The following is a 10,531-nucleotide window of genomic DNA, read 5'->3' as shown; positions in this document are numbered from 1 at the left end:
GCCTAAGTTTTTTGTGAAGCAGGTTGATAGCCTTTGCTCAACTTTTTTATGGAGATCGGGAAATTCGGGAACCCCCTTACACCGGATTGCATGGACAGATGTGTGTCGCCCCCGCAGCGAAGGAGGGTTGGGTTTACGCAGAATAGAAGACTATAATCTGGTATTTAGACTAAAGCTTATATGGATACTCTTTTCTAAATCAGGGTCTCTTTGGGTGGCACGGGTGAGAGTAAACATATTCAAAACCAAAGGTTTTTGGAATACGCAACCATCAATAAGGTTTTCTTGGAACCTTAGGAAGCTTCTGGGTCTTAAAGAACATACAAAGAATCTACTCAGGTTTCAGATTGGAGACGGCACAACAGCACGGTTTTGGCACGATGTATGGACTGACTTAGGTCCTCTGATTTCGTTCATTGGAAACCTAGGCCCTCGGCAACTAAGAATATCAAGGGACGCAACTGTAAGCTGCGGTACAGATGGAACATCTTGGATACTCCCTGGAGCAAGGTCAAACAGAATCCAACAGCTTCAAGTTATATTAGCAGGGACAGCAGTTCCAACCGTTGGAAACGGACCTGACATCCCGCTTTGGAAATATGCTGACAATGATTTCAGGCAACAATTCTCCTCAACAAGAACATGGAGGCTGATTCGCTCACCCAAGCCACAAGTACAGTGGCATACTCTGGTTTGGTTTCGCGAATCAATCCCCCGATATGCTTTTATCCAGTGGCAGGCTATGCAAAACAGGTTGCCGACAAGGGATAGACTTCAGCGATGGGGCATAAATTCTGACAGTGTTTGCACACTCTGTGGAGATGAGGTCGAAACACACCAACACCTTTTCTTCAAATGCAGGTTCAGCAAGCAGATTTGGGAGCACTTTACATCTTGTTGTTGGCCTAACCCTCCTGATGGTCTCGCTGATTTTGTACCTTGGTTGGAGCAGCGGCGCAATGACAACGACAGAAGCCAGGTAACCATTTCCAAGCTCATAGCTCAAGTTTCGATCTATGAGTTATGGAGAGAGCGAAATCATCGTATACATCGTAACAATGCGCGGACAACTGCGGTTATTCGTTGGAAGGTGGATAGAACAATCCGGAGTATACTGCTGGCCAGGAAAAATCATATGCGTAGCACTGATGTGGCGTTATTGGAGCACTGTTACTGTCTCACCGAACACACCAGATCGTGAAGTAAGAAGAAGTTGAAGTTGAAGAATCTTGCTGATAGAATCAGCTTTTTGTACCACTTGCGAATGGGTTATCGTCATTTTGTTTAGTAATTCTGTACAGCTTGGGGCTGGTGGATGTAAATTTGTAAGTCTTTATTAATAGAAATCACCATTACCAAAAAAAAAAGGGCAAAAGAAACAGAGTTAAGCCATGACAAGTGTTCACGCGTCTCTTTGGCCCTCGTGCACCCCCGAGTGATGATTGTGGGATCCCTCGTAAGTTGTTATCACAAAGCTTGGATCGTCTCTCTCTCTTTCTACCCGCTTTTCTTCACCGGGCATCCATCTGCTCTGCATTTGTAGTAGTTCCTGCAAATTACCCGAAAGCTTTCTTATGTATGTGTGTGTGTTTTCGTATCCCATGGCTAATCAAGAATCTTGGGTAGAGATCTTCTTTCTTAATTATATATATATGTTTTCAGCTGGTCCCATGGCTAATCAAGAATCATGGGTAGAGATCTTCTTGTCTATCGTCAGCACGAACGATTGAACTTCAAAATCTGTGTTCCTATATACCTGGGATTAGGTCTGTTCTTCACCATCTTCTTCCCGTACTTCCTCCACTTGTACCCATCATCAAGCACCTCAACTTCAGACCGCGTCTTGAACGCAACTCTCTCTTTCGCTGTCTTCTTCTCTCTCTTACTCTTCTTGTTCCCGTTTCCTTCTTGACCAAAAAAATAAAACAAAATAAAATAAAGAAGACCGTGTTCCCGCTTCCTTCTGACCTTGAAAAATCTCCAAGAACCGAAAAAGAAAACGCAGGCCGACACACACTTACTGGCAGCAGCAGCAGCAGCAGCAACCGTGGAAGAAGTATAGTTGCTTGCTCCTTGGGGGATGTTGTTGATAGAGCAACCGGGTTCACTCGCTTGACAGCTGAAACGATTCATCTGCTGCATCTGCCATGAGACCGCTGACGCAAGATCATCGTCCATCCATTCTTCAGACAAACCGAGGTCAGACAACTCGAACTCAAACCGGGTATCATTGCTGAAACTCATATCTAATAACTTCGTCCTCCCAAAATCTGAATCATCCATGTTTATGTGAAAGTGTTGTCGTATACGTTCTATAAAAGCGAGATTTCTGTTCGCTCTTTTTTGGGCGGGGAGAAGAGAGCAATAGATTCCAATGAAGTTATAGCGTTGGCGTTATTTAATAAGAACTTATGTGTGTATGCATGTATGTACTTGGTGGGTACGTTTTCATGAGGGTTAACTTACATGTGAAGGTGGTCGTGGTGACAGACGATAAGATGGTGGAAAAGACATTATTATTTTATTTTATTTTTATTTTTTTGAAAAAGACTTACGGTTGACTTGCGATTTGTTTTGTAACAACTCATCTATCACCCTTGATGTTCGGTCCAAATGGACTTACATTGGAATTTACGTCACCTATAAAGATTCAGTTTTGAATTGAACCAAGATAGTTATATCCTTCCACACTGTATCGACCAAATACGAGATTAGTTAATACCGTATCGATTAGATATGGGATTGAATTAATCAAGATTACGATTCTACATCGATCAATTACCAATTTTATAAGATTGAATCGATCAGATACGAACCTTTTAAAATTATATAATCGACCGTTGGATGATGTGTTTTACCATGAACACAAAATAAATTCGATCCATATGCCTTGAGAGAATAGATTTGAACCTATTATAACGCAGATTCTTTAGCATATACATACGAATTTTCAAGTCACGAGACTCTTGGAGCCTTCCCCAAGTTACTATCTCTCCTGTTGAAGTCACTTTCATTATCAAAGAGACAACCATTAATCATAAATCTAAATCCTACTATGAAAGCCATTAATGGGATTCAAATCGTAATTGTAATCTGAACATGCAACAGCCACACAGACAAATAAAAAAGATCCGAACCAACCAGAGTTCAGATCTTGACCTGATCCGACCCAGATCAGTTCTTGACCTGGTCCGACCCAGATCAGATATTGACCCGACCCGACTTACCCAGGTCAGGTCCTGACCTAACCCGACAACCTGTACACCTCTGCAAAGGCAACCTGTGATGACTCTGTACCAAAATCAACTCAACCAAGATTCTGAAACCTACAGAATAGTGAAACGAAAATAGCCCCAGTTGGTTGAAGAATGTGTTTCTCTCTCTCTTGTAAACAAGCATTAAAACAGAGCAACAGTCACTAGGAAAATATAAACACAAGTGTTCCTTCATGCAATCGCCGTTGAAGAGAATTATCCCTTCGGTAGGGTACCAGAAATGATCGGTTTTCCGACCAGAGCTCTCTATCTGTTTTTCTAAGCTGGCGATTGATTTCTTCCTCTCTGACTGCTAACTTAAACTTCTTAACGCTAAAAGAGAAAAGGGGACTTGCCTCATTACCAAATCACACTGTCTCTACCAACAAACCTGATCTCACCAGACAGTTAGCTGTCCATGATCATGCCAAGGAATACACAGGAGGAGGCGTCGAGAGAAATGAAGATGAACACTATGATCAAGACCGAGCCCTCTTGTTGCTGCAAGACGGGCATTTATATTGCTTGATATGTTCCGCCCTTGCTGGTGTGATCTTGACACACTTTCCATGGAACCAGTTCTCGCAGATGTCACAGCAGATCCAGAATTCATCAGATGCGTAGTTCTCTCCACATGCCCCACATAGTGTCTCCCCTTGCTCTTCATCCTCCTCATCTTCCACACCCTCGTCTTCCTCCTCGTCCTTGGGTGTTGGCTTGGAATACTTTCCTCGAGATTCTGACAAACGCTGTAGCTTTAGAAGAGACAAAAAAACAGAATAAGTAGAACAAGCATTTAGTTATAAGGCACAAGAACAGCACACTCAACGCTGATAAATCTACATATTCTGCAGAGACATCAGATTAGGCACATCACAAATGATGTGTATTACATATGCCGTAAGAAGCCATTAAATTTTGACATCACGATAAGGATGGGAAATTTGCATTCTATTAAGGACAGGCAAATGCAGTAAAGCCCTTTACCTTGGAGTTTGACTTGGATTTATTGCTGCTATTGTTGGAGACTGAGGATTTTTCCTTTGTCTGTTTCTTGGCAGTGCCTGTGACGACCTCAAATATAGTTGGGAGATCATTGATCATATTGAAAAGCCGTTTCCTGCAACAAAAAATAGTAGATCATTAACAAAACTCTATTACAAAAAGCAGTAAAGCATGGCATATCTCAAACTACCTTGTAGCCAATCAGAGAACAGAACAAAAGAGGCACACAAAGACGAGACAAAAGAGTTCCAGTCGTGGGAGGTGAAGAAAAAAAACTCACCTATCGGCTTTGTCAAATCCAAACCTTGCTGCAAAGAAGAAAGCAACAGCAAGAAGCCATGCGTCACTATGGACAGAAACCAAAGACAACCAATCCTTCTCCTGCATTCCATCTCTGGCAAAGTTGATACCAAGAACAGGCTCCGGGAGCTCAGGGGGAACTTCTTCAGCAGGCAAATTCACCTCCCAATGCTCATTCGGGTGTCCATAAAGGCAAAGATTCTCCTTTTCTATAATCACAACCAATGAGGCAATAAGGCCAACTGGATTCACAAAACTGGACCATAAACATCTCCAAACCAAAAATAAAGCCTGTATTCTTTCAGACAAGACAGACTACAAGAACCTGAGGCATCTACGGAAGGAAACGATTAAAGTAGGCAACACGGAAAAAGAAAACGAGGAAACATTTCTCTTAGTCTGAGACTGAACCCATGATTTTAAACTGTCCAATACGATTTGAGAACAAAACGAGTCATCACTCATCACTCGTCATATTCATAAACTCGGGAGAACAAAGAACATTTGACATACATTGTCAATAGTCCATGGTTAGATGTTACTTGAATAGAGACAAATGTCACGGAACATGAATAGCAGAACAGAGAAAGTGTAGCAAACCAGACACCTAACTGGAAAAATGTCTATATCTTCGTAGCAGCAGACTTCTCATTAAATCAACATTCAATAGATAACCAATTTCCATTTTCCAACCAAATGACGCAAAACATCTCTGCACGTAGATAGAAGCAGAAACCCAACGCGAATTGAGATGAAGCAAGGAAACACCAATTCTTGGGCCAATTTTCCAGCGCTTGAAACCTCAAGTTACATTGCTCTAACCATGACAGAAAAACCAACTCATACGCATTTTCATCAAGTATATAGAGAACATCAAGGTAAAAATATGACCTTGCACAGAAAATTTTGCAGTAACGGAACTCGAAAGCTGAATTCGACCAAGCCAAACAAAGAATCTATCCTTGCTCAACTAGTTCCAAACCAATTCAAAATAAAGCTATCAAAGCAACTGGAGCAAAGATTCTCTTCCCAACCAACGAAGAACTACGAAACCCTAATTCTTCACTTCAACATTCGATTACGGAAAACAACCACAATGAAGTGAAATGCTCAAATTTTCAGGACAAAAAAAAAACCCAGTAATTTTTATCTTCACAGGCATCAACAAACCATAAACCCATCTGGGAAAAAGAAAAACACTCACCGGGATCACACTGTCGATAAAACTCCTGGACATCTGCGAAAAAAAGAACCAACAAACAGTCACTTCCCCGTCAAACTAGAATGAACGAAAGTATAGTAATGAAGTAAAAACCAGCGAATCCCAGAAGAGAAACGAAAAAAGAAGAAGTCAGATGCAGAAAGGAAAAGCGAAGAATTGGACCGGAAACGGAAGAAAAAAAATGTTACCGGCGGTCAAGGCTTTAATCATCCCAGCCCTACGACCCTTGAAATCCCTAAACACCTCCTCCACCGTGCGTGGGTTGTACGCGCCGCTTCCGTCCATTAGACCCGAAACCTCACTGAAGAGCTTCGCCACAGAGAGAGAGAGAGAGAGAGAGAGAGAGAGAGAGAGAGAGAGAGCGAACGGAGGGAAAAGAGGACAAATGAATACGACCTGTTCCAAAATTTTGCAGAGGAGAGAGAGAGAGAGAGAGAGAGAGAGAGAGATGGATGTGAAGAAGGAAGGACGGAACCAAAAAGAATAAATTAAGCGGATTTAAAAACATGGGGGAGAGTCCGTAGTTGGAGAGAAGCCCAGAGAAAAATCAGATGAGGAAGCGACCACCCTATCTTTCTTTCTACTCTATAATCTTGCCACGTGGCAATCCCCGATTCGATTAGGGTTCATCGCCGGCGAAACCATCTTCTCCGACCACCGGCGAAGAGGATCTCGCACATCATGCCGATGTCATAGCATCAAATGTTTGCATATTATGAACCCAAATTTACATGATGCTATATGAAATGTTAATGTGAAATATTATGGATGGTGATTTTGGATTTTGGTTTGTCTTATAATTATTCAGTTTTTTTGGGATTATATTCCGCTTCACTTTCTTTTGATTTTTATTTGAATTCCGATTTTATTAATAAAAATATTTATTTTAAAAAAACCAAAGTTTTCGATTATTTTTATATCTAATTTTAATTTCAGTTTTAAGAAATCAGATTTATTTATTTTTAAAATATGATTACGTATTATTTGGATTGTATCGATTTTTAATATTAATAAAATAAAATAACAAACCTCCATGTTAGACAATGTTTGGTGATGTTTTGGTTAGACGACGTTTGATATGTACGAGGAAAATATGAAATATAAAAATGGAAAATTAAATTAAATAAAATTAAATGGGAAATGCAAAAGGAGAAAATACATCGGAAAGTTATGACATGTGCCTCAATTCGGCTGAATTGAATTTAAGTCTAGCTAGAATTTTGTTGGATATCCTTCCTAAATTATTCAGATTCCCATATTTCAACTTTAGCCCCTGAATTCCTAGGCTATCGGAATTTCACCCCCAATACTTTTTAAAGAAATGAAGAATACATGGCCGCAGAGTACATTTCATACGGATAACGGACTCATCCTCTAATCGCTACAACTCTTGCCAGTGGACGAACATTTTCTTGAATTTGAGGAAACTGTTTGATTCATAAACTGTCTCTCTTCAGAGGTTCCCGATAAGTATCGAGGTTAATGTGTCGATCTTTATGACACATTTCCTCAAAAAATCGTTTTCGCCCACCCGGCTTTCGTCTGCATCTCCAGACACACCTTTGCAAGGAAACTATCATCGTCGATGATATAACCTTCCACAATGGCTTCTCTGAGAACTTCCTCTGCTTTCGTTCTGTTTCCATCTCGGTAATAACCTTTAACTAATTCACCGTACAGACAAGCATCAAGGTTCACTCCCTTCCGACGCATCTCAAGAACAAGTTCCTGAGCCTGAGCCATCATTCCTCTCATTCGGCAGAGGCTGCTTATCACTGTATTGAACGTCACGAAATTTGGAGGGCAACCCATTTCCGGCATGCCCTTCAATATGGACATGGCTAAGTTAAGGTCATTCCTAGCCACAAGAACACTAATCACGGAATTAAAGCTTGAAACTTTGAGGTTCATCTTCTTTTTCCGCATTTCTGCAATAAGGGATAAAGCTTTATCTGGTTTCTTCACCTTGCAATACTCGCGAACTATTAGTTCATAGCATTTTGCGTCCAAGCTCGTGTTGGAGTTTCCCATTTGCTTGAAGTATTGAAAGGCTTCATCCGATCTCCTGGCAAAGCAAAACCCTCTTAGAATGCTTGTATGAGTCGCTAAATTTTCCTTCACACCATTCAATCTCATCTCCGTCATCATTCTCTTCGCTTCATCTACTTTCCCTCGCAAACACAAAGCATAGATTATCGCATTGAACGTCACGATATTTGGCTCATGGCCGATCTTCATCATCTCTCCCATGTAACCCATTGCCTCGTCGAATTCTCCGATCTTGCAATAGCCATCAACCATTGTACTATAAGTGACTATATCGGGCAAGCAATCTTTGTCACCAGACGCCATTAGGCTAAACAGAGATTTGGCGTTTTCCATATCGCCTTTCTTGCAATACCCATTTATGATGGTATTGAAAGCTATAGGATTCGGTCTCACGGGCATTTCATCAAACAGCTTCCGATCTAAAAAAATGACTTACCAGGTTTCTAGGAAAAGTGAAATAAAAAAACTTGACCGGAGAATTTTTGGTTTTCTAATCTCCAAAAAATGGGAAAACTAGTAGGCAGAAACATCCGGTTTCACAATGCCATCGTTCAACATCTGATTGAAAATCGATCTAGCCAAACTCATCTTGTTAGCCCTAACAAGAACACCCAACAATGCATTATACGAGTACAAGCAATTCCCATCTCCAATACTTTTCGCTCTGTGGAACCAAAACACCGCACCTTTGAGATTCCCGCGATCTCCGCTCGCTTTAACGAATCTAGAAACAAAGAAGTCGCTGAAATTCCCAGACTTCTCGAGGATAGAAGCCGCGACGGAGAAGAGTGAACGCGAGAGGAGGAGATCAGTGATGGCGGCATAACAGGAACGGGAGTGCGAGTAATTTTGAGGATTGGGACTTGGATTCGATGCCCAGTTGAAGAAAAAGAGGGCTCGTTTAGGGTTTGTCTGCCGATTGATTACTTCGTTGACGAGGCCCGGGCTTAGGTACGGCGAAAACTGATTGAGTGGGCAAGACACGAAGCATTGGGGTCTAGGGTTTTGTGGATTTAGGGTATTCAGAAGGGAAATGATGGCTTCTACGAGGTCCGACAGATTTCGTGTTTGATCGAAGATGGTCGGTGCTCGAGGTCGAAGAAGATGATGAGCGGCCATTTTTTCTCTTGCCGTTTATTACACCTTTACCTGCAGAGGGAATTTCCGGTGGAGCGGTGAAATGCGATAAAATGTATTTGGTGTCATTTATAATAAAAAGAATTTTCTTATAATTTGTTAATTTTAATTTAAATAACTTCACACGCCACATAACCAGTGGATAGTATTATTTTAAAAATACCCTTAATTTTTTGAAAATTTAGTACTAATACGAATATCAAATTAGCAAATTAGCGATATTCAAAACCTTTCCATGAGATAGATACTCTAAATTCTTCGAATACCCAATTTTAAGGTGAAATGCACCGAGGCTAAAAGTTGTTTGGATTTCAGAGTAAACACGAGAATTCCCAAGCTCCACTACGAATCAGAAGAGGGTATAATCTATAAATCACCTCCATTCCACGGCTAATCTCTCCTTCTCGGGTCCCACTTTCGTTGTCGGGTTTCTTGGGAAACAAGAAAAGAACCGGAAAGATTCGAGCTTTTTCGTTGTATTGAGATCGAAAACGCAGCCGATGACTCTGTTGTCATGTTAAAATCCGGGGTTCCGCGGAAGTTAGCCGTATCCAAATACCCAGAACACCATCTTTGTTTCCGCCGTCTCTTGCAATTTCACTAAGTGATTAACCAAACCTAACGAAAACCCGGATTAAACCGAAACAAACCAACAACTAAACACAGGAACCCAATAAAAGTCGGTTTAAGGTTTCGGAATTCGAATAGAGAAACAAAACCGGTTAACCAAGTTCGATGATGTCTTTTGGGACAATGAGGATCGGAGAGGAAAAATATAATGTTTTCTTTATATTGTACGATTCCATGATACAACAACTATCTAGATAAAAAAAAAATAGTGTCAAATCTTTTTCAAAATTGAAGTGGTTCCATTATCCAAAATAGTCGTTGAGAGAGTACGAGAATGTTAATAGAAAGATTGCTTCTTCTGGTATGCCTTTGAAGATCACCGATTTGCACATTCTCTTGAATGTCGCGAGGTAAACATTGAGGTCTTCATAACACCATCCTCGAAAGTTTTGCGTGCGAGTATTTGGATAAATGTTGGTTTAAGTTTAAAATTTGTTCGACTGGTTATCGACTTTCAGATACATGATAGGAATTCCATGAACTTGGATGAGTTGTACTCACCATACGTCTCAGCTCATGGTTATCGACTCGACGTAAGGACGGTTGTAGTGCTTTTGTGGGGTTGTGGAAGTTGTGGTAGTTGATTACCGATACCCGCCATTTTTGTTTGTCGTCTTCGATCTTTCAATTTTTAGGTTGTATGGTTGCAGGTTCTTACTTCATTTGAAATGATGAAAGAAATCTATATTTAAGAAGATTGAAATTGATTAGAAATGATTATGAAGATGATTGAGAGAAATTAAAAATACAAAATCAATTAACAAATAATGATAATTGTGTCAATCATTTCTTGATTTATTTGTTTTCATTATATATTATTTTTTTAAATTTCGGAGATGGCTTTTATTTTGAGGTTTTGGCTTTAGTTTTTTGTTTTTGGCTTTTGTAGTTTTTACAGTTTTTTAGAAAATTTAATTGGTAAAAATAATATTTT

The 10,531-nt window shown here is 40.3% G+C and overlaps 3 protein-coding genes and 1 pseudogene across 5 annotated transcripts; all 4 read right to left on the bottom strand.

The window, feature by feature from the left end:
• Positions 1 to 1,379: 1,379 nt before the first annotated feature.
• On the bottom strand, positions 1,380 to 2,424 carry LOC104824631 (annotated as a pseudogene).
• A 630-nt stretch (positions 2,425 to 3,054) lies between these two features.
• Positions 3,055 to 6,274, bottom strand: LOC104824630 (PHD finger protein ALFIN-LIKE 4). Of its 3 annotated transcripts, none has more exons than XM_019203840.1 (5): positions 5,970 to 6,274; positions 5,764 to 5,796; positions 4,540 to 4,768; positions 4,242 to 4,374; positions 3,055 to 4,003 (listed from the first exon to the last, which is right to left on the bottom strand). In XM_019203840.1, exons 1-5 carry the CDS (start codon positions 6,064 to 6,066, stop codon positions 3,734 to 3,736), a joined length of 762 nt encoding a protein of 253 aa, XP_019059385.1. In that variant the 5' UTR covers positions 6,067 to 6,274; the 3' UTR covers positions 3,055 to 3,733. The 3 variants fall into 3 exon arrangements, with proteins under 3 accessions (XP_019059385.1, XP_019059383.1, XP_019059384.1); XM_019203838.1 differs by having other exon boundaries at positions 3,055 to 3,993; XM_019203839.1 differs by having other exon boundaries at positions 3,055 to 4,009; positions 5,970 to 6,267.
• A 1,016-nt stretch (positions 6,275 to 7,290) lies between these two features.
• Positions 7,291 to 8,229, bottom strand: LOC109115988 (pentatricopeptide repeat-containing protein At1g05670, mitochondrial-like). Its single transcript, XM_019203857.1, has one exon. The coding sequence runs from the start codon at positions 8,227 to 8,229 to the stop codon at positions 7,291 to 7,293; it is 939 nt and encodes a 312-aa protein (XP_019059402.1).
• A 114-nt stretch (positions 8,230 to 8,343) lies between these two features.
• On the bottom strand, positions 8,344 to 8,949 carry LOC109115989. The gene has a single exon (XM_019203856.1). The coding sequence runs from the start codon at positions 8,947 to 8,949 to the stop codon at positions 8,344 to 8,346; it is 606 nt and encodes a 201-aa protein (XP_019059401.1).
• Between the last annotated feature and the right edge of the window lie 1,582 nt (positions 8,950 to 10,531).

This window comes from Tarenaya hassleriana, unplaced genomic scaffold, assembly GCF_000463585.1.
Source record: "Tarenaya hassleriana unplaced genomic scaffold, ASM46358v1 Cleome40, whole genome shotgun sequence".
NCBI classification, from domain to species: Eukaryota; Viridiplantae; Streptophyta; class Magnoliopsida; order Brassicales; family Cleomaceae; genus Tarenaya; species Tarenaya hassleriana.
The sequence above is the reverse complement of the archived record's forward strand: the minus strand, read 5'-3'. Positions and strand labels throughout refer to the sequence as shown.